Genomic DNA, 25,034 nt, shown 5'->3' with positions numbered 1-25,034 from the left:
TAGTCTTTACAATCTTCTATATAAGGTTGTTGTTTTCTTGTGACAAAGTGCTTCAAAGTACTCTTGAACTTAGTATGAATTATGTAATTTTCTTTAACAAAAAAAGAAGGATTCCAAATCTGTAGGTAGACCTTCTCTTTGATGGCAAGTGGCTGTCAAGAGCATTTTATTTAGAAAAGTATTTTAAAAACCCTCCCCAAACAAAATACATTCTTTTATAGCAAGGTAAAGTGACATATGTAAAACAACAACAACAAAACTAACTGCTTTATTCAAGGAGTTTTATGGAGAAAGCATTATGAAAATATTTCTAGAATTCTCAACTTTTTTTCTAAAAATGATCTAAATTTATAAAAATTCATATAGGTACACATAAAAAGTTCTGAAACATAATTTCCTAACCAAAGTGTATGTTTTGAGCCTTTGTTAGAAATATATGTTTAATATAAAATGTATTTGTAAAAATATAAAAACACAGTGTATTTAAAGAGCAATCAATTAATTCAGGGAAGTTTGTCATTTTCTACCCAAAATTCCAGTTAAAACTTTTGTTTAATTGATGGGATTGAAACATGAGTGTCATGATTCACAACATAGCCAATGGTGCCCTTCTGCATCTCATCTTTTTTTTTTTAAGATTTTATTTATTTATTAGAGAGAGAGAGAAAATGAGCACAAGCAGGAGGAGGGGCAGAGGGAGAGGGAGAAACAGGCTCCCCACTGAGCAAGGAGCCCGACTCGGGGCTCAATCCCAGGACCCCGGGATCATGACCTGAGCCAAAGGCAGATGCTTAACTGACTGAGCCACCCAGGCACCCCGTGCATCTCATCTTTTAACCATGTTTTGTGGGAGTGGTGCAGATGGGGACTCAGAATAAGACTTCCAAACTGCAATTATCACAAAGTTATACAACAAGATTTTTTTAAAGATTTTATTTATTTATTTCACATCAGAGAGAGAGGTAGGCAGAGGAAGAAGCAGGCTCCCCAATGAGCAAGGAGCCTGATGTGGAACTCGATCCCAGGACCCTGGAATCAGGATCTGAGCCGAAAGCAGATGCTTAACCGATTGAGCCACCCAGGCATCCCTATACCACAAGATTTTTTAAAATTATAAAGCATATTTCTTTCACTGAAAATAATAATAGCTTCTTACTGAGAATAAAAGGTCTCAGGGATAAGCCCACTTCTCATGGCTGATTATGCTTAGCTTCAAGCCCTCCTGTGACCTGGTCCCTCCTTTGTTGAAGTGTTCTCTTGCTTGTGGTTTGGATAGGATTTCTGCAAAATTTTGTTTCTGGTCCCTTCTACTTTCTATTCCTTATTGATTCCTCAGAATTCTTGTTGGCTGTTGGTATTCTTAGCAGCTTTTATACACGCACACACACGTGCACGCACACACACACATACTCAGTGTGTAAAGCAAGGAGGTGGATGGCGGTCTGCCATCTCGATACAGTCTTTCCTCCACAACTTTCTGCTGGAATGTCAAGGTGAAACAGTTAACTGTGGACAGGGCCAGAAACCAAACATCCAAACTACAGGGCCTGATCCAGGTCTTAGATTGGATCTTGCCTGGGACACAGTTACTATTTGTAGACTGCCAGCAACAGGCCCTTCAGCTCTCGTGTTCTGCCTTCCCCTACATTTCTAAAATATTGAAAGGAAAGCAAATGAGCAACCTTAGCAGAGTCACTTCTTGATAATGAAGAAAATAATTTTCCTTTAATTCCAGGTGCTCATGAACAAAAGTTGATACTAAAAACTATGAGCATGTTATCACTGTAAAATTTTCTTCCTTAAGAATGACATCTTATTTCACTCAGATGTGGAACTTCATAAACAAGACAAATGAGCAAAGGAAACAAAAAAGAGAGAGAGGGAGGCAAACCAAGAGACAGACTCTTAACTCTAGAGAACAAGCTGATGGTTACCAGAGGGGAGCTGGGTGAGGGGAACGGGTGAAATCCGTGACGAGGATTGAGGAGGGCGCTTGTGATGTATGGAAGGGTTGAATCTCTATACTGTACTCCTGAAACTGATATAACACTATGTTAACTAACTGGAATTTAAGTAAAAACTTAAAAAAAGGACATGATAACTAGGAACTGTTTTATTATCAGTGGGCAGTTCTGTTGTTAGGAAGTAAATATTCATTGGCCTCTAAAATTCTTTATGTTCAAAAGGGCTTTACTATTTCAATATGTATAGAATATCTAATATTTAAAATGTTTACATTATGTCTAATAATACCCCTCGGAAATATTGAATCTTTGGGGTGTCTGGGTGGCACGGCAGGTTAAGTGTCTGACTCTTGGTTTTGGCTCAGGTCATGATCTTGGGGTTGTGGGATCGAGCCCCACAGGCTCTGTGCTCAGTGGGGAGTCTGCTTCTGTCTCTCTCCCTTTGTCCCTCCCCCCTCTAAAATAAATAAATAAATCCTAAAAAAAGAAATATTAAATCTTTGTTTTATGAGTTAAAATAATAATTTTCCTAATTTGATGGCATTATCATTACTACAGCCAACATTTACCTGAGGGTTTACTATGTTTCAGATAGGTAAGGTCTTCTCAGGTTTTAATAGTCATTTAATCCTCACAAAATCTTTATAAGGTAGGAATTATCATCCCCATTTTATGGGGATTTATTATATTTCACATATTTGGTATATCCATTTTACATGGTATGTTTACTTTATACAGTAGATAGAAATGAAGTATATCTATAGTGATATTTAAAGGGAAATATCTGAGGTTTTTGCTTCCCAATTCCTCAAAAATGTAAGTAAAAAAGGTTTACTCTTTTGGCATCTAGGCCTCACGACATTTTCCACTAATCTTTCCTTGTGACATCAAGTTCCCAAGGATCCCATTTCTCCTAAAATCCAGTTTTGAAGTCAGCCTAAATTACATAATAATATGTACATAACAAATTATATAAATAATATTCTACTGCTCAAGTGACAGTCATCTACTTGTATCTCAGAATTTTGTGAATTCTGAAACACTTATACTTTTCCTTAAAATGGATATAGGATGTGGAATTTTGTTTGGATTCTCTCATCTTGTTATGTTGATGATAAGCACTATAGATTATCTCTGTAACAAAAAACTATTCTTGTCCAGAAACTGTCTTTTGTTCTGTTTCTCCTGTAACTAGATAAGCCCCACTGAGATACATCTCTCACAGCATGATACCGTCAAAATCCCTACGGCCAGAGATGACACGGGATAAATTCTCCAGTGCTGGGCCCGCTGAACACAGTATCGTGCTGTTCTGTCGTTGTTTGCTAATATAAAAAGATGTGATGTTTTCATATGGGAGAGAGGTGTGTTGTGAAGAGTTAGACTTTGGGAGACTGATACAGAAGTCATTAGATGCTCACTCCTTTGTCCTCCACCCCCTCTCAGTTGATTCAAACTATTATTTCCACTTCTACCAACTTGACACCTTTCTTTTATAATAAAGAGTTGGGCTTTTCACTGGAATCCTTTGTTACATAGTTTGCATCACTTTTTAATATTGGAAGTTAACATTCTTTATTCCTCAGAAGTCTGGTGCTTCTTTGAATACCTGCGATTTCACTGACACTCCTACCCCCTGCCATACTATAGGGTAGTATTTATACCATGAAACACACCTGCTATTATTTACCACTACTCGTTGTTGCTCTGAAAAGATATATATGTGTTGTAAAAAACTGCTTTCATCTCCCAAATGAAATAATGCTTTAAAAGATTTTAAATGCTTAACATTCTAAATCCTATGCAAAAAATAGATTATTTTTATATTCTTTTTAGTGTTATAAAGAAGTACTATGTGGTTTCTCTTGATACTGCCCTGGATATTAGGATTTAGTTTTTTTTTAAAGATTTTATTTATTTATTTGACAGAGAGAGACAGCGAGAGAGGGAACACAAGCAGGGGGAGTGGGAGAGGGAGAAGCAGACTTCCCATGGAGCAGGGAGCCCGATGTGGGGCTCAATCCCAGGACCCTGGGATCATGGCCTGAGCCGAAGCAGACGCTCAATGACTGAGCCACCCAGGTGCCCCTAGGATTTAGTTATTAAAAGTAGATCAAGAAAGGAGCCAAAATAATTATGACTTTTGTTCCATCCACCCTATAAAAATTTAGATGTAACTTCTCAAAAAAGTATTTTATTTTTTTAAAAAGAGGTTTGAAGGAATATCATTTTTATTATTTATTCCTTTAAGAGTATCACGTCCATGAGAATTCATGAAATATGTTTCTCTAAATTTAGGAAAGAGGATAACTTTTGAAGTGTTGAGGTTTTTATCTTTAAATATTAGAGGCCAATTCTATTGGGCCTTAACAGTGAAATCATAATTCAGGAGTCTATGACTGATAGAAGAGTACTTCTTTTTTTTTTTTATTCAATAGCACTGATACATGTTTTTGTGCCTTTTATACATTTTAGGTCCTTATCCAACGAGACAATATGTATACAAACCACCTATCACAGATTGTCTCATTAAGATCTTAGTGGAGAATTTAAAAGTAGAACTAAAGTAATACTACCATGAAATTCAGTAATTGACCATTTTTGGAGGGCTTTCTTGCAATGGTAGTTGAAGGATGAAGAGAATGGCTTTGCCTTAGATTTTTAATTACCTGAGCCTTATCACAGTTTTGGAAGCAGGCAAGAAAATGACCCTTCTTCCCATTTCATGGAGGGAGAGAATGGAAGCTCAGAGAGATGACGTGGCATCACCCAAGAGCCCAAAGCTAAGTCAGTGGCAGAGTGGGGACCGGACCAAAATAGGACTTAATGATTCCTGGTCCACCACCTGGTGAAGATAAATGAACTGTAAGAGTGGAGAGAGACTTGGCATAGGAAGAAGCAAATATGACTTCATAGTTTCTGACCTTTACATACTTTTGAAACCTGGGGAAATATTTTGTGTTGGTATTAGCTATAAGCTCACCTTGAAATGACTCAAAGTAGGGTAGCGATGTTCCCAGACATAAAGTCGTCCCACGCCCGTTCAGCATTTGGGTAATAGAATTCTCTTTTGTATATTCTGTCGTCCTGTGCCTACAGCTATGCTTGCACTTCTTTTTTCGATTTGAACAAAGTATAGTTAATAATTTATACATTAGAGTGTTAAGATTATATTTCCCCAAATATCTTCATCCTTTCCTATAAGGTATTTTATGCCAACATATGGCTTCAAATTGTGGGTTTTTAAAAATCTTTTCCAGTCATTCACCAGTCATTCATTCATTCATTCATTCATTCAAACAAGTGCTCACTGTGGGCCACTAACATCCCTGATGATACAGAGATGATTAGGCATAGTATCTGGCCTAAGGAGCTCCTCAGTCTAGTAAAGATAAACATGTAAACCAGTACCTTTCTGCTAAAGCAATAAGCGTTATAGTGGAAGCAAGCATGAGGCGCCCCCCCAGAGAGCTAGAGTAAACATTAACAGGGCCTTTGGGTTCAAAAGAGGTCTCTTGAAAGAGATGGTGTCCGAACTTGATATTTTAGGGCAAATGGAAACTTACTAGGCGAAATGGTGTGAATTTTCTTACTTTGTTCACCACATTACTTCATGTGCATTCAGAATTGATTATAATGGCTCAGGGTGACTTGTAAGGAAAAACAGTATCATTTTTTTTCTTAGACAAATAGTTAACCTACTTCTGTTTCTCAGACATTGTGTACATTGTTTCTTATTCTTTTTTTTTTTAAGATTTTTTATTTATTTATTTGAGAGAGAGAGAGAGAGAGACTGAGAGAGCACAAGAGGGGTGGAGGGTCAGAGGGTGAAGCAGACTCCCTGCTAAGCAGGGAGCCCGATGTGGGACTCGATCCCGGGACTTCCAGGATCATTATTCTTTGTTCACCACATTACTTCAGGTGCATTCAGAATTGCTCAAATATCTAGTTTCTGAAAGCTTTTCTAAATCAGACCCTTCAGATTGAATAGAATTTGGAAATTCTCAGACTGTCTACCATCTTACTCATTTGTTGCTGTGGTTAGAACATTTTTTTTCTTGCAAATAATCCAACATTATATTTGAATATATCTTTGAAATATTTGGTTTTTGCTATATTTGAAGTATTTTGAAAGACTTTTTTAAAAAAGGTGTGATAATGTTCTTGGACTTAAAATTCACTACTGGTTGCTTTAGAAGAAAAAGTCTATAAAATATGATTAAAATGTAATATAGAGGTCTAACAATCCCCCAAATATAACTTATTTAGGGGGGAGAAAAACTTACACACACTTGTATTTTATTATACATAGTATAATATAAGAACATTCCTCTTTTATATGAATGAACACAATTATGTTTTTTTGTACAATGTAAGAGTCACATTATTTACTCTTAAACAAATTACAGGATTATTTCAGCTTCTTTTGTTTTAAGCCATGTGTTTTTTTAGGTGGATTGAAAGTTCTACTAACTCAGCTCATTTTGAAATATCTTGCTTATATGTCCATCTATTGTGTGTTTTAAGGTTGAAATTTAGGTCAAATTACAACTTGAATTTAACTTCACAAAGAAAATAAGTGTGCCATCTTTTAAAAATTACATTCTAAATTTTAAACACAATAGATCAAAGTACATCTCATTTAAATATATACTCTGGAAAAGAAGTCTCAATTATTTTCTCCCAAACTTTCTTAAAATAGTCCCTGTTCTCAATATAAAATGTGAGGGTTAGCTTTATTATTTTAAAGAAAGATGAAAAAGTTGTTTATTTTAAAATTTTAATGATTTTGCTTTCAAATTGTGGAAATTCTTCTTTAGGGACATCTTTATTTGAATTGTATGTGACATTATACTTATTTCTTAAGGCTATGATTAAAAGTTTCATGGATGTCTACCAGCTTGCAAGCGCTAGAATTGCTACATTAGAGAAGGAAATGACATCTCACCGAAGTCACATTGCAACGTTGAAATCAGAACTTCACACGGCTTGTTTACGTGAAAATGAAAGTTTACAATCAGTAAGTCCTGCAACACTGTTTTTCTTCTTTGTGTCTGGGGTCACGTTTACATTCATGTTTTTATTGCTCATAAGATCACTCGCCAATACATATAATTTAGGGTAAATGATCAATCAAGCAATGTAAAATTGTTAGTGTGGAGAAAATTTTGAAGAAAGAAAGGCAATTAATTTTTCCATTGTATCATGTATAAAGATATGCATACTGTTATCAATGCTAAAACACTACATCAAGATTCCTTTGTGTTTGGCCGTGCAGCTGACAGTTGGATTTGGCAGTATGCATAGTTAAAGCTTGCAACTGTCTGAAGATTCAGTGTGTCCCATTAAGACAGAATATTATTAATTATGCGTATAACCAAAATGGTAATTAGAACATGTGATTATTCTCTGTAGAAAACTAGACTTATCCATAATACATGCCTAGCTAAAGATGCATGTTGTGATTCATCTATATGATTAAAATTCAGTTTCAGCAGTCATTTTATGTCTTAAAATTTTAGCCCATGATGAAATTTGGGCTCATTTAAGACTAAACAAAATTTTCTCCATTTGAAATATGTGTTTGGGGAGTATCAAAAAATAAATAAGGGAATAAAATAAACATTGAAAACTTTTTTCTCCAAAGGCAAATATATCAACAGTGAGATTCAGAAGGTTACCAATCACTGGAATGCCTTTTTCCTTTTTTTGGTTTGATTATAATGGCTCAGGGTGACTTGTAAGGAAAAACAGTATCATTTTTTTTTTTCTTAGACCAAATGCAGCATTTTATTTAAAAACAAAAACAAAAACTCAGTATACCAGCTCACCAGTAACCTAATCAACAAATTCCACATTTTGGAAATCTAGGTCTTTTTTTTTTTTAATGTTTTTGCCATTTGGCTATTAACTCTTTCCCACTGATACAGTCAACAGAAGACTTAGCATTAAAACAAATAGCTGCGTGGCTAGGGGTTGGTTCTTCAGCGCCATCAGATCTCAGCTCAAATGTCTGCATCCCAATGAAACCTTTATGACCATAGTGTTTAAAATTGCATCTACCAGCCATCCCCCACCCCCAAACTCTCTAACTCTCACCCCATATTGCCAATCTATCTTACACCTTCCTTGCTTTCTTTCACTATAGCCTTATTCTTGATTGACATAAATTGCATTGTATTTATTTGCTTATTGTCTGCTCCCTACCCTCATAGAATATAAGTTCCCTAGAGACAAGCAGTTTGGTATATTTCTTCTCTGCTCTGAAGGTACTCTAGAGGCAAGGACAGTCTTGCCCATAGTAGGTGCTTAACTAATGTTTCATGAGTAAAAATACTAGCATTTCATCCCAAAAATGACCAAACCAATTATTTGGGACCTGAGATGTTGAGTTCAATTTTTTTAAAATGACTTTGTTAATTTCTTAATGAGAGAGTAGTACATTTGATCTCCACCAAGATAAATTAAAATGAAGAGGAAACTTATTTAAAAATTCAAGTATTTTAAATTTATTCTAGCCTTTCTCTGAAACATACTCACATTTCTTCCTGTGAACTCTCTGGTCCCATTGATTAGTATTTCATTATACAGTTTAGGTTGTGTCGGCTTTGTTGGGTCATACTATTATTTATTGTTTGTTACTGTTATTCATATAAAAGTAATTACTTGTATTTGAAGAAAGGCCACACTTGATAAGGTGGGATTGTTTCCCCTTGGGTTCAAAAATTTTTTTTTATCAATTATTGTGCTACTGATGTCTTAATGAAAGTGTGCCTCACTGTCTGTCACCATAAAACTCTACTCCTCAGTCTTTCCCCTCCTGAATACATCTGTAAGGGTATATTCATCATCTTATTTGTAAGAGGTGGTTCACCCTGGCAGTGATTTTCAAAAGGGGATGTGTGTACTGTGGAAAACCTCCCAGGAGGTTATGATGTGTCCGTCTAGGAGAACACTGCCCAATCCCGTGTCTCTATAGGCTGTTTACTCGCCGTTCTCTTTCCTTAGCCGAGAATTACTATTTTTGAAACAGTAATAAATTGATATAGTTATTTTATTTTTCAAGACATTTGTGTATGCATTTTCAGACTTGACCTCCTTAAGAACTCTCTGAGGGAGGTAGAAGAGCCTCCGTCTTTGTATTTTCTAGATGAGAGGTGATATAGTTTGGTAGATAGGAGCATAGGCTTTGGAATTATATCCATTAGGAATATAATCAAGTGCAAATAACAGAAAACCTGATCAACGTGATTTCAGAAAATCCAGTATCTGTGTTTTTGCTTTTTTTTTTTTCCCTCTCATATAGCAAGAAGTCCAGGTGTAGGCGGCTGTTGTCCTGTGGCTATTGGTGGTTCAGTTTCTCTGCGATTTCTCTGCTACTCCCTCATTATCATAAGATAGCAGCCAGCTCTAGGATTTATAATCACATTCAAGTCACAAGGATGGGATGGCCCAACAATATCTGCTTTCTGTATATAATAAAACCTTGGAAGGCTTTTCCTTTAAAAACAATTTAAATATATTTTATATGGATTTATTTAAATATTTATAAATTTTAATATAAATTTAATAGATAATAGATATTAAGTATATAGAAATATATTTATTTATGTATTTAAAAAAGGAAAAGCCTTCCAAGGAATCTCCAAACATATTTCTGCTTAAATCCCATTGGCTGAAAATGGGTCATGTGGCCCCTCTTAGCTATAATGTAATGAGTCAAGGGACAAGGGAATTAGGAATCAATAGTGTGTGCCATAGAAGTCAATACATCCAGCTTTAATTTCAATTCTGTCAATTGCTAATTGTGTGGCTAAGTAGGGTTTTCATCTGTAAAATGGGGTAGTGATCCTTCTCCCTAACAGAGACGCTGGGAGCTCTAGTGAGAAGTTGAAGCACTTTGGGCTTTGCTTTGCACTTAGTGAGTAGTCAGTCCAAAAAAAAAAAAAAAAGTTAGCTATTATTTTTATCACCATTATCCTGATAGAAAGTAATTGGGTTGCACCACAGGAAAAGATTATTTACTAACCTACCATCTTCAGCTGCAAACCCTGTCATTTTGTTCTGCCTCCTACCGTAGCCTCGAGCTTGTAATTCGTCCTTTGTGATCACCATCAGTATATTCCAGTGACTGAGCTCTTTGCCCTTTTTGCAGCCTGTTTCCCCTCCTTTCATTGACACATTCTTGAAAAGTAGTCTACTTGCTCATCTCCCATTCATTCCTCAGCTTTGCTGCTATCTGGCTTCAGAGTCTGTCACTCCCCTGAAACTATTTTCTCAAAGGTCACAAATAATTTTCTGCTTGCTCCCCATCCATTAGTTCCTTCTCTTGCCTTTTAATCTGTCTGCAACGTATGAAGTTTTTAACTACTTTCTTCTTTAAACGCTCACCTCCTTTGTTTCACTCATTATTGACTTTTCCTTCTTTGGCTCTCTGGCCTCTACTTACTTGAACTCTTCTTTGTATTATTGCTTCTTAATTCTTTTCTTTATCCATTAGTTCAATATTTATTCAGCATCTACTCTAGAGCAGGCACAATTCTGGTCTGAGGGATATTGTGTGAACCAAAATGGGCAATCCTTGCTCTTGTGAACTTAAAATCTAATAATGGAAGAAATTATTTTCATATAATCGCACTAATAATGTATAATTCCTAACCAGGATAAGTGCTCTGAAAGAAAAGAACTGAAGCATGTAACAGTTTTTTCAACAAATGAGCTTACCCTAGGCTAAGGTATCAGCAAAGCCTTTTCAGGGTCAGTGATGCTTGAGTTAGTATCTGAAGACTGGGTAGGAATTATGCAGGAGGAGAGGAGTGTCCCAGGTCAGGAGGAGGGAAATGGGAACATCTACAAAGGCTCTGTGAGGGAAAGAAGAAATTGAGAAATACTAGTGTGGCTGGAATAAAGAGAGCAAAGGCAAGAGTGACCCGAGTGAGACAGGGATGGTCTAGAGACAAGAACAGAAATCAGACTTTGTCGTCCTTGTTTTAAGAGCAAGGGAAAAGACACTGGAAAATTTTAAAGAAGGAATGACTTGCTCAGATTTGGTTTTTAAAAAAGATTACTTTGGCTGTAGTGTGCAGGAACAATTGTGATGTGATGGGAAGAACAAGAGAAAGGGGTATAATTCCTGGACTTTTTCCTTTTGGAAAGGAACCAATGATCTCATTTACTGGAGAGAGAAGCAATGGAATAGGAGGGAATATTGTGAGTTTAGCTTTGAGTATGTTGAGTTTGAGGTACCTGCGAGACGTCCAACTGGAAATAGGAAAAAGGCTGCTTGATAGGGAATTTAAGCAAGATGCCAACCTGGAGGTATACATTTTAGGTCATTGTCATATAGATGGGACTTGAGGCTGTTCACAAGAATGAGGCTATGTAGGGACAGTTTATAGAGTAAGAAGAGAAAAAGGCCTGGGAAGGAAGCTTGAAAAACTCCAACATATAATGCCTGAGAAGAAGATTAGGTTGGAAAGGAGGCTGTGAAGGAACAGGCTAAGAGGTCAAAGGAAAACCAAAAAGGTGTGATGCCATGAAAATAGAGTGTTTTAAGAAGGGTGGCGTATCAATAGTGTCATATGCTGCTGAAGATCAAGCGAAAGGAGGATTGAAAATGGCCTTTGGATTTAATGCATGGAGGCCCTTGGTGACCTTAGCAAAGGCTCTTTCAGCAAGAGGTGGAGAGGTAAGTGAGAGTTGACCAAAAAAGAAAAAAAAGACAGTGAATTTAAACAACCATCTTGAGGATTTAGCTGTTAAGTGGGAGACACAGGAACGGAGTATTCAGAGCAGATTCAGGGAGTTCTGTCCTAAGATGGGAGTGTATCAATCATGTTTCAATATCTTCTTAAATCTAGGCCTCCAGAAGTCTGGTTTTGGCCATGTTCACCATACTGTCCACTTTTGTCATTTCAGTTTTCACCTTTTTAAACTCTAGGTATTTTTTGACTAGTGTTTGCATGATACCTATTTTTCCATTTTTTTCTTTTAACCTACCTGTGTTTATATTTATAGTGGGTTTCCTGGAGAAAGATATAGTTTGGTTTGGTTTTGTCTATCCATTTGATAATCTCGGCTTTTAATTGGGTGACGAGACCACATACAGTTAATATAATTATTGATATTTTTGGATTTTTGCTTACCATTTTATTTGTTTTATGGGGACAAATGCGAGAAGACATGGTCTCTACTCTTGTGCATTCCTCTTCTAACAAGCGAAACAAACACATAAGCAAATAACAGAAATAGGCATATGTAAAGTCTGGGGAGCACAGATGAAGGAGGATTCATTCTGCCTAATATTGTCAGTAAAAGATGAGATGTTTCTAGGAGCCTTTGAAGAATGTGTAGCAATTTGACACCTTGTTAAGGGGGAAGATCAATAAAAATTGCTATTTTAATTTGATTTGAGTGATAGGCCTTATGGATAGTACATATGTTTAATGAATTAAATGATGTAAGAGGTATTTTTTGTATATTAGAAGATGTATTATTGCTTTAGCTCCATTCCCCCTCTCAACTAAAGACAGCCAACCCGCCCAAACAGCCTGTATCCACTGGAGCCCGACACTGCTTCCAACAGTCACTCCTAAACCCCATCTTTATATGTCTCCAATCCATTCTTGCACCATCCAATCCTTGCCTTTTACTCTGTAATCTGATTTGATTCTGCCTCTGGCCATTTTGCTATTGATGTTCTTGTTTGGTCTCTCTAGTATTTGGTAGTTAGGCCATTCTCAAAACTCTAGCTGTCCCTTCTATGCCCACCCAACCCACCATCACCCCTTTCCCAAAGGCCCTCATCTAAGGTTTTAGAGTCAAGCAGGCCTGAATGTGCATCCTGTCAGTGTTATTTATTATCCATACGATACTCTAAACATCAGTCTCTATATTTGTAACATGTAGATATGGTTGCCTGCATTGTAGGTTTGGGTATGAGGATTAAAGACACTGTCTAGGGCACCTGGGTGACTCAGATGGTTAAGCGTCTGCCTTCGGCTCAGGTCATGATCCCAGGGTCCTGGGTTTGAGTCCTGCATCGGGCTCCCTGCTCCTTGGGAGCCTGCTTCTCCCTCTGCCTCTCTCTCTCTCTCTCTCTCTCTCTCTGTCTCTCATAAATAAATAAATAAAATCTTTAAAAAAAATAAAGACACTGTCTAGCATACTAGTAGATGCTCAATAAATTTCACAATAAGGTTTATTTAATAAATCAAATAAAAACATTTTCTGATAGTTATATATATTTCCCACAGCTAAGCTATACATATAGCTTTAAAAAATATATGTAACCATGAGGAAATCCTTTGATGTGTAGGCAAAAGAACTAAAACAACCCTTAAATCAGTGCTTTTAGCTCTTACTAAGTACGGTATTAATGATAGTTGCTTTGTTATCACTTATTTAATGAACTGAGGGCAGTCAGTGTATGTTCATCAACCATCTTTTCCAGCCATTTAACTATATAAGAATGAAAAATAAATATTCATTATTAATAAAAAATATATCATGGTGTTATAATGCATAGAACGAGATTGATCAGATTGTAGACGTGAATAGTCATCTTTAAAAACTTTATCCTTCTGAAGGTGATATCTTCATTTTTTGTTCAGCAACAGATAATAATAATGCTGGAGTGCATCTCAGAGTTCTCATTTGTTGTACAGTTGCCAGTATCTTAACATTTTCAGTATGTTGGTCTTTGACCCATTAACTTAGGGCTGCTCTAGAGCTTTTATCTTGAGTAATAGTAACCAGAAAGGGCTTCCAGTGAAGAGCTTTTGAGTCACAGACAGCCCAGTAGAGAACAGGACAGCAGTCAGAACCAATTACTTGTGGGTGTTTGGAGACCGGCACACCCACAGCTGGGAAGAAACACATGATATTTCAATCTGTGAAACATAAAATGCCAAACCCAAATATTTTGCTGTGAGTTACGATGCTGTAAGCTACAGTATTGATTTGCCTCATTTCCACTGTTTGTTTAAGCAGTATGTTTTTAATTCTATGCTTTTTAAAAAAAGATGTATTTATTTATTTGAGAGAGAGAAATAGGGGGAGGGGCAGAGGGAGACAGAGGCCCAAGCAGACTCTGCACTGAGTGTGGCACCTGACACGGGGCTGAATCTCATGACCCCAAGATCACAACCTGAGCCAAAACCAAGACTTGGCGGTGTAACCGACGGCACCACCCAGGCACCCCTATAGTACCTTCTTTATGAGAAAATAACAAATTACAAATCAGAGGAACTTCCAGTTAGTATCTTTGCAGGGAAGATATCTTTGCATATTGTTCAGATTATGTCAGATTTAGTAGTTGTCAAGTGGTATCATATTGTTAATAAAGGCCAAAAATTTAGATATTTTGGTTCAGTTAAGATAAAAATAAAAAATAAGAATCCCCTGTCTCTTAAGGTTTCGAATAATATTTTGTCACATTCGTTTTCATTACATTTTCTTGAGAGAGGAAGGATTATTTGTCAGTATGAGTGTCGTGTGGATCGAGAAGCCGACAATTTAAGTAACTTACTCTAGTTAAGTTGCTTTCATAAATTTTCAAACACTTTATCCCAGTTGATTCAAGATGTTTATTACTGAAATTTTTAACTATTCAAGAAAAAAACCTTTTTTTAAGTGAGCCCTAAGCCATGACTTAATTTGAGAAAGAGAGACTGTACAGTGCAGTGAAGTACAGATACTGGAGTCTTGCTGCCAGGTTTTTAATTAGAACCCAACAGACTAGGATCCAAGACCTCTGCTTCCTTGTTTGGTGCTTTCCAATGAGAATGAAGTGTGGATTAAGACAAATCTTGGGGCGTCTGGGTGGCTCAGTTGGTTAAGCGTCTGCCTTTGGCTCAGGTCATGATCCTGGGGTCCTGGGATCGAGCCCCGCATCGGGCTCCCCGCTCAGCGGGAAGCCTGCTTCTCCCTCTCCCTCTGCCTGCCGCTCCCCCTGCTTGTGCGCTCTCTCTCTCTCTCTCTCTCTGTCAAAGAAATAAATAAAGTCTTTAAAAAAAAGACAAATCTCTACTGTCATGGCACTTCAGGTGGAAGTGAAAAATACACTATAATACAAATAATTAAAAAGAATGATGTTGAAGTCAAATCACAGAGGGCTGTGAGAACACAGAGCCTGGGGACCTGGGGTAGTCTTGGGTTGCCCCACCTGAGGAACTGAAATCTTAAAACATGAAGTTAAAAACATGAAGACTAAGTAGGAGGTCACCTCACACTGTCAGAATGGCTAAAATCAAAAGCACAAAAAACAACAAGTGTTGGTAAGGATGTGGTGAAAAAGGAACCCTCATGCACTCTTGGTGGGAATGCAAACCAATGCAGCCACTTTGGAAAACTTTTTGAGCTTTCTCAAAAAGTTAAAAACAGAACTACCCTGTGATCCAGTAATTGCACTAGTGGGCATTCACACAAAGAATATGAAAACACTAATTCAAAACGGTCGTGCACCCCTGTGTTTATTGTAGCATTATTTACAGTAGCCAAATTATGGAAGTAGCCCAAGTGCCCAGTGATAGATGAATGGATAAAGAAGATGTAGTATGTATATACAATAGAATATTACTCAGACATAAAAAGAATGAAATCTTGTCATTTGCAACAACATGGATGGAGCTAGAGGGAGTATAACACTAAGCAAGATAAGTCAGAGAAAGAAATACCGTATGATTTCACTCATATGTGAAATTTAAGAAACAAAACAAAGACAAAAAAAGAGACAAACCAAAAACCAGACTCTTAACTATAGAGAACAAACTGATGGTTACCAGAGGGAGGGAGGTGGGGGAATTAAGAGTACACTTATTTATTTTTCTAAAGATTTTATCCATTTATTTGTCAGAGAAAGAGAGAGAGTGTGCACAAGCAGGGGGATCATCAGGCAGAAGGAGAGGGAGAAGCAGGCTCCCTCCTGAGCAAGGAGCTCGATGCGGGACTTGATCCGAGGACGCGGGGATCATGACCTGAGCTGAAGGCAGACGCTCAACTGACTGAGCCACCCAGGTGTCCCAAGAGTACACTTATGATGAGCACTGATTAATGTAGAGAATTGTTGAAGCACTATATTGTACACCCGACACTCATATAACACTATTTTAACTACGCTGGGACTAAAATAAAAAACTTAATTAAAACGTTAGGCATTGACAGGGGAAAGCAGGGGATTCTCAAGGAATGGAAGGCCGTCTGTGTGACTGGAGCAGAGCCAATGAGATGGAGAGATGAGTTGGAGGAGGGGCCTGATCCGTGTGCTCCTCCGCACGATTCTCAGCGGGCTGGGCTCTCTGACTGTGAGGTCTCCGACAAATGCATCGCAAACATCTACTGCCTTTGCTTTATGTACTTACTTTTTCCAACTCCCTATTTCATTTTTTTCTAGTTATTCTCAAAAGTCACTGACATTTGATGCCATAACAACTCTCATTGTACCCTTTTGCTAAATACTGCCCTACTTAGATGCTCATTAAATTCTCCTATATTTTTATCATGAGCTCCAGCTCCGGCCTCTGAATACGAAGAGAACTAAATAAGGGAAACATAAAATATCAATAGGTGGGACAGCCCAGTCCACATGCAGACATTTTCCTTTGATCCTTGACATACATATCCAAACTTTTCAAGGTTTCTCATATTCTAGAAACTCAAGCTTTGGTTAGTGGAGTAAATAGGGACCCGAAGGTAATAATGCATATTCCATTGGCTACACACCTCCTTTCTAGTCTTTTAGTTTTTGTATGATGCAGTTTAAAAAGAGCTACTTTCATGACGAATGATATCTGGATAGTGACTATAGGGGCATGATATCCTAAATTCCATATGTATATTAATATTTAAATATACTTAACTATGTAAATATATAACACATGTCTATAATAATATATAGACATTTTATGTTAGATATATTAGATTTTATATGTAAGTATAAATATACAAATATATTTATCTATAATACATATAACATATTTATATAGTTCTATTTCTCAGTGATGAAATACTGCGAAGGTGGAGCATGGAGTGGCAGGAATGAAAGTTTCAAACTCAGACCATTGTCATCAATCAGTGATTAGGTTGTAGAAAATACAGATGGTAATTTGACAGTCTAATGCTCTAATTATTTACACTGGTTGTTCAGGGGCGCCTGGGTGGCTCAGTCGGTTAGGCGTCTGCCTTCAGCTCAGGTTGTGATCCCAGGGTCCTGGGATCAAGCCCCGCACTGGGCTTCCTGCTCAGTGGGGAGTCTGCTTCTCCCTCTCCCTCTGCTGCTCTCTCCCCCTCTCTCTGTCAAATAAATAAGTAAAATATTTTAAAAAATTAAAAAGTACACTGGTTGTTCAAAGAGTAGCAGTGAGTAAATATGCTTTTGAGTATCTCTCTTACACTTTAATCTTCCTTACAAAATTGGGTTCTTTGAGGGCTTTAGCTGCCTGTTAGATTCTCAGAAATCTCCCCTTCAGTTTTCTGCAAACACTTGAGACTCACAGAGTCCCAAACTGAACATGCTCTTCAACCCTCCCACTCCCCATTTTCCCAAATTCTCCATTCCCTATGTTCCTTATCTCTATTTTGCAGACCAAGGCAGAAGGCTTAACATTTGTCCCACTTTCCGTCCACCACCAATACTTAATCACTTGCTAAGTCTCCCTGTTTCTGCTACCACAGATCTCCTAGATCCATTCTCACCACAGGTCTCCTAGATCCATTCTCACCACAGGTCTCCTAGATCCATTCTCACCACAGGTCTCCTAGATCCATTCTCACCACAGGTCTCCTAGATCCAGTCTCACCACAGGTCTCCTAGATCCATTCTCACCACAGGTCTCCTAGATCCAATCTCACCACAGGTCTCCGAGGTCCATTCTCACCACAGGTCTCCTAGATCCATTCTCACCACAGGTCTCCTAGATCCAATCTCACCACAGGTCTCCTAGATCCATTCTCACCACAGGTCTCCTAGATCCATTCTCACCACAGGTCTCCTAGATCCATTCTCACCACAGGTCTCCTAGATCCATTCTCACCATAGGTCTCCTAGATCCAATCTCACCACAGATCTCCTAGATCCAATCTCACCACAGGTCTCCGAGGTCCATTCTCACCACAGGTCTCCTAGATCCATTCTCACCACAGGTCTCCTAGATCCAATCTCACCACAGGTCTCCTAGATCCATTCTCACCACAGGTCTCCTAGATCCATTCTCACCACAGGTCTCCTAGATCCGTTCTCACCACAGGTCTCCTAGATCCATTCTCACCACAGGTCTCCTAGATCCAATCTCACCACAGATCTCCTAGATCCAATCTCACCACAGGTCTCCGAGATCCATTCTCACCACAGGTCTCCTAGATCCATTCTCAACACAGATCTCCTAGATCCATTCTCACCACAGGTCTCCTAGATCCATTCTCACCTTTCTACCATTGTGATCACAGTAACTTTTCCTTGGGTTATTGCAATGGGCTTCCAGCGAGTTTCCCCATATGTAATTTTCCCCTTCTGTCTTGTCTGCCGCATTAGTGCCAGGCGTTACCTTTCTCACACACAGATATAAGCAGGCCATAGCTTGACTCAAAACATATTTTGGCTCTAAACTTTCTTCATGATAAAGTAAAAATTCTTTATCATTGACATTCAGGTATATGCTGACTCCATCTGGCTTTCAGTTCATCTCCCAGTTGGCAGAAATAAGGGTTCCCTTTGTTATGCTCATTCATCATTGCATTTATCTGTCTGAGCATTATATAGTACTCTGGCTTATGTAATCAATTGGTTGTGTAGGTATTACCATATTGTGACTCTGTGAGGTCATGTCTTATTTATTTTTTAAAATTCATTATAATGATCTAACTTAGGAAGTGCCAGTTGATTTGAATTAAAATTAATTGGAAGAATATTCCTTCAGTAATATTTATTCAATACATACTTGTTATGGAACATATGTACTTTGCACATACCATAATCCACCCCCCAATTTTTCCCACACGAAATTTTCTGAAATTAATTCTTATCAAACTACATTTCATATGCTTCTCTAGGAAACACTTAATGAGAATGAATAGAATAATTTATATATTATTGAATCTATGGTAAAATTTTAAGTAGGTACTTTCAAATAATATAAATTGTACATTTCTTTTCTTATTCACAAAGACCCAAAATTATTTGAGACAACATTCTTTTCAGCATACTGCTTAAATAATTTTAAACTTTGTCAGATTTTTTTGGTACCCCTGCTTCTGTATGTTTACTCACATACACAGAAATTGACCAGTTTAATACCTTTTACTCACATGGTGGGTACTCAGTAAACGTTTGTTGGTAACGGTGATATACTAAATTAAAATTAACTGTGCCTGGGTCTAGCCAAAAGTAAGAGTATGAGAGGTTTATTTCAGAAGTCGAAAACTTAATGGTGAGCACTGTGAATTGTGTAAGACTGTTGAATCACAGACCTGTACCTCTGAAACAAATAATACATTATATGTTAAAAAAAAAAAAAAAGAAGGTAGCAGGAGGGGAAGAATGAAGGGGGGAAATCAGAGGGAGAGATGAACCATGAGAGACTGTGGACTCTGAGAAACAAACTGAGGGTTCTGGGGGGGTGATGGGTTAGCCCGGTGATGGGTATTAAAGAGGGCACGTTCTGCGTGGAGCACTGGGTGTTACACGCAAACAATGAATCATGGAACACTAGATCAAAAACTAATGATGTAATGTATGGTGATTAACATAATAATAATATAACATAATAATAATATAACATAATAATAAAAAAGAAGTAGAAAGCTTATTTTTTTAAAAAAATGTATTTCCTTAAAACCTTACCTCATACCATCTATGAAAATTAACTCAAAATGGATCAAAGAGATAAATAGAAAAGGTAAAATTTTTAGTAAAAAACAGAGAGATAAATTATGACCTCAGATTTGGCAATGGATTCTTACATATGATACCAACAGCATAAGTGACAAAAGAAAAAATAGACAAATAGGACTTAATCAAAATTAAACACTTCTGTGCATTAAAAACACCCCACAGAATGGGAGAAAATATTTATAATCATATATCTGATTAGGATCTAATATGTAAGGAACTCAACAACTCAACAACAAAAAAAAGACAAATGAACTAATTTTTAAAATGGGCAAAGGACTTGAATAGACACTTCTCCAGAGAAGATATACAAATGGCCAACAAACACAGGCAAATATACTCATTGTCATTCGTCAGTAGGGAAATGTAAATCAAGACTGCAACGAGATACCACTTCCACTGATGAAGAATACCATAAAAAAAAAAAAAGGAAAATAGCAAATGTTCATAGCAGCACTGTTCACAAGGGCCAAAAGATGGAAACAGTCCAAATGTCCATCGATCGATGAATGGATAAACAAATATGGTCTATCCAGACAACAGACTATATTCAGCCATAAAAAAAGAATGAAGTACTGATACATGTTACAATATAGACGTACTTTGAAAACACTATGCTAAATGAAAGAAGCCAGACACAAAAGGCCATATATTGTAGGAGTCCATTTATATGAACAGGCATGTTCTGTCTCCATAGAGACAGACCACAGATTAGTGGTTGACAGGGGGAGGGGGAGGAAGGAATGGAGAATGACTGTTTATGGGGATGGAGTTTCCTTTCGGGGTGGTGGAAACATTCTAGAGCTAAGAGGTGTTGATAGTCACACAACACTGTGAATATACTTGATGTCACTGAATTGTAGACTTTAAAATGGTTACAACAGTAAATTTTATGTTGTATGTGTTTTACCACATTAAAAAAATATTTCTTTTCGGTCTTGGGTGGTATGGATAGACAGCTAGATTGTTGCTTACACAGTAGCCACGTGTTGTGCTGCAAAGTAGCATGACAGAGAATCAGAGGAAACAGGTTCTAGAACAGCCTTTGTTACCAACTCACCACAGAGCTTTGGGAAATAAGTCACAGAATCTCCTTGGTCTTGGTTTTGCCTGGCTTTAAAAATGAAGGATTTCAACTAGATAAAATCTCAGTTCCCTCTCAGCTCTAAAATTCTTCAGCTGAAGTTACAAATACTGACTTTGAATATTTAGATTCTAACTATATTTCATTTTGTTCTTGCTTCAGTTTACAACAATCAAATGAGCGCATGTTTCTAAATTTATAACAATTATATTTCGAGTTTGGTTATATTCAACACCAATAAACTATTTATAAATGTATACCAGTTGTATAAATCTCACAATGTAACTTGTAACAAGGTAGTCAAAAAGTCCCCAAAGTAATCTGAAAATGTATTAGCGTATTTGTAAGGAGTATTTCCTTTTTTCATGCAAAGTTTTTTTGATACTTAATATGTTAGGAATGTGAACTTTTAACTCGTCAAACTATTGTAACATATTTGAAAATTATAGTAATTTGATTAAAATGTTGCCTATAAGGCAAAAGGTTTAGTTAATAGAATCCATATGTAATTAAAATGCAGAACTAAATGTAATCAGACTCCAGTGACTAGTGCCTTCATATTGATAGTTTTACTTTGGCCTCTGGGGTTGAAAGTTTAAATGTTGCAGAATGCCACAACACTGTAGAAAACAGCTTCAGCTGGCAAGTTAGCTTTAGAGAAGTCAACAGTTACCTGATGAGATGTGAGTATGGCATTGTAGATTTTCATCATTTTAGGAATCTCTTCAGTTTTGGCAGGTGGTGGAGGCACTTGACTGGTGTGCGGGTGGAGAACCCCACTCCGCCGCCCTGTTCTATAAACAGCCCAAGATGAAGGTCCCTGCTCGGAGCCAAGCCGTGGCCTTCTTTTTTTTTTTTTTTGTAATAACAGAGTTGCTTAATTTGAGTGAATTCATTTGAATCATATGAAATTTATAGACACAACACTATGCACCAAGCCACAAAAAAAGTCCAAAAAAATTTTCCTGAACTTAAAAAAATTATTTTCTCTGGACAGTTTTAAGAGTCGACATCCTGTGTTAGAGTTCTCTAATCATCACCAGCACAATTTACAATCAGAACACACAGAGAGCCAGTTTAGACCAGCTCATCTGTTGATCTTGGCAGAGACTCTTCATTTCACGGTGTGCAGCTGCTGCTAGAGAGTTGGGGCACTCAGCAGAGAGCCAGAGGAGGGAGGGATGCAAGGCTGGTCAAGGCAGGAACGCATAGGTCTGCTTCATTTCAACAGTTGTGTGTTGCTTAAAAAAAAAAAAAATAGTCTTTTTATTTTACTGCCTCCCCCCCCCTTCTTTTTAACCTGAAATTAAACGAGGACCTCTCATGAGCCACTGCGCTCTAGGCATAAGAAATTGTAATGTCTGGCTTGCAGAAACTGTCCCGTCAAAATGTGCTTCTGATTAGGTGGCTTAATTACAGCTGTGAAAACAATGTTGATTTAGGCCTCAAGATTCCAGGGCATGTCAGCCGTTACTAGCTAACCTTGGACGGCATCCACCATTTTAAAACTCTGTACCACTAAAGTCACCCTGCTTGACAACTTTTTATTTAGGCAGAAAAGCTGCCAGAAGCAACACATTTTTATGCAAAATGTTGTTCGAGGCACCATCTCAACTGCAGCGCCATTAGCGGTCATGAACGAGATGGTTAGCTTTGCACACTTGATCAAGAACAGGGAAATTCTGTACGTAAAAACAGTAAGTTTTGAATGGTATTTTTTAAAGGGTTGACTGACATAAGAATTAATTTTAATTCCTTTAATTCAGTTTTATTTCAAATCCAGCATGTTGGTTTAACCACCCAATTTTATTACACCTAAATTTTCCTGACAGTTTCATTTGCTGTGAGGAAATAAAATTGCAGTTTTTTTTTCAGCATGGGAAATAATGGCTAGTTTTAAAAACGTTATGTTTGAAACTTCCCTTGCCTCAAGCTGGTTCAGACGCAACCTCAGTTTACTTTTGGAAGGAAACGAAGCTCATTAAATAGTTTTTAATATTTTAATATAATATAAGTATGTTTTTTCATAGTGAGAAAGCTTATTAGACTCATGTATTTACACCTGCAGGGGAAGTGAAAGACTTAATAATTAGATGGTTCCAATACTTGGGAATTTTCAATGCAATTGTCACTGACATCATAAATATTGTAACTACATATTTATAGTGGTTCCTGTTCATTGTAATTTAGATGTCTAAAACGCTCATTATATGCTATGAATGATTTTTTATTTGTCAATATTTTAAAAAGTGAGCATCAGAGAGAAAGCGGGGCCCGAAAAAGTAAGGTGGGCAGCTGAACAACAAACATAAAGAGTCATAATTCTCATAATAATTTTGGAAGAAACTTGTGCTTAAAAATGCATGATTTATGCCAAACCGAATACCCAAGAGAGAGCTAAATGATTTCTTTAAAATGAAATCTCCCACACCCAAGACATTAAATCCAACGAAGTGGGTGGTCAAGGCACATCTTTTTCTACTAGTCAGACTCATTGAACAATTGACTGACTGGACCATGTATGGACAAGGAAACTTTTGTTCAAGTTGAATTAAGAGTTAATACATAGGTAATTAATTGTGAGGAGCGGTTGGGGGGGGTGAATGCTTGGGTTGACAATGCAGTATGTGTATCTTGAAAGCAAGAACTGGACCACTGACTCAAAACAGAGTTTAAATTCATAATCCCATAATCTAAATAACATCAAGTAAGAGCTTAATTGTCAGTTACTGTGTAGAGACATCTATATCTATTTCATCTATTATTTAGTTCAGTCTTCAATCTTATGGGAGGAATGTTGTTTCCCCTTATTGTGGATGAAGCAATGCAGTCTCAGAGAGCTTAAGTAGTTTGCCCAAGATCATGCTCTTTGGGATCTATAGTGAAACCTCTATGTGTATGTCCATAGCCCAGGCTCTAAACTAAAGGTGGAAATAGACAGTTTTCTTGAAAAATGGATTCTGGGTTATGAAATAGTAGGGAAGCATTAAGAGTGACCAAGCTTATGTTGAATGTGCTCTTAGGCTGGTAAGAGACAAGAGGATTTAAACTTGAATAAAAGTTTTACAGTTTTCTGTGGAAAAAAACCTAATTTTTTTCCTTTCAGTAAAGAAAAAGAAATGACTATGTATGAAGACTGACAGATTCACTAGGTCTATGGTTAAGGCCTTTTACCTAGAACAAAAGGACCTTCCTTTTTCCTCCTGCTTTATGTACAGAGAATTGAAAGTGTACATCCTTCCATGTTATACTGTTTTGAAGTTTGGATATTTGCGCTTGTTCTTAAGATTCTATGTTAGCTGAGAAATTGGGAAGAAATAGCTGTCTTAGTTTCCCAGAACTTTGGCTTAGGGCATACTTTGATAGAATCTGAATTCAGCTTATTCTTTTGGATATCCTTTTGTTCTCAATGTTTGTCTGACACCAATTGGAAAGATACCCTTCCAGAATGTAAGGGGCCAACAAAGGTTATAGCTTTATATTTCTAGTCTCCACTGTCTTATTTCTGATAAGGTCTAACTGAAAATGTGAATTTGATTGAAAAAATGTGCTATATACATTGTGTACAGTATAGATTATATCTAATTTTATCATGATGGAGTGATTGTGTTGATACATCATTTTGCTAATCCCTCCTGGGAACTTACGACTTAATTTTAAAAAGTATTTTATTAGATAACATATTGGATATTATAGATTCTTATGATTATAATTATGTATTCCCTAGATGTTTTTCACCTTTTTTTTTTGAAGAAAAGAAAAAGGTCTAGGAAGGAGTTTTGAATCTAGATTTGTATGTAAGTCTAAATAGATACTCTATCTTATTCTTCATAGAGATATTCATTGTTTTGGAGTATTGTTATATTTTGCCTGTGGAGTAATTTTATTTTAAAGATCTTAGTTCAAATACTTATATTTCCTGATCCTTATTATTTGAATATAAAATTCTCCAATTCCTTAAAATAGATTAAAGTGTTTTTTCTAAAGCAGGTAAAAAACCAAGAAATTTGGTCAGGTTATTGAAATTACTCAGCTTTTATGAACACATTGTTTCTTCTTTCAGTGGCATCGATAACAAAGGGCATCCGGTGTGTAGTCATAT

General features: G+C 37.0%; 1 protein-coding gene across 10 annotated transcripts in view; it reads left to right on the top strand.

The window, feature by feature from the left end:
• CCDC171 (coiled-coil domain containing 171) overlaps positions 1-25,034 on the top strand; it is a 316,174-nt gene that overhangs the window by 267,098 nt on the left and 24,042 nt on the right. For 9 of the 10 annotated variants that reach the window (XR_003523902.1, XM_027616882.1, XM_027616889.2 and 6 more), the window contains one exon: positions 6,832-6,984. The exons of the other annotated variant lie outside the window; for it this stretch is intronic. Coding sequence is in view for 8 of the 9 variants with exons in the window: in XM_027616882.1 (XP_027472683.1) it covers positions 6,832-6,984 (153 nt within the window). In the remaining variant the exon portion in view is untranslated. The remainder of the gene's footprint in view (positions 1-6,831; positions 6,985-25,034) is intronic. 10 annotated transcript variants of the gene reach the window in all.

This window comes from Zalophus californianus, chromosome 13 (genome assembly GCF_009762305.2).
Source record: "Zalophus californianus isolate mZalCal1 chromosome 13, mZalCal1.pri.v2, whole genome shotgun sequence".
Taxonomy (NCBI): domain Eukaryota; kingdom Metazoa; phylum Chordata; class Mammalia; order Carnivora; family Otariidae; genus Zalophus; species Zalophus californianus.
The sequence above is the reverse complement of the archived record's forward strand: the minus strand, read 5'-3'. Positions and strand labels throughout refer to the sequence as shown.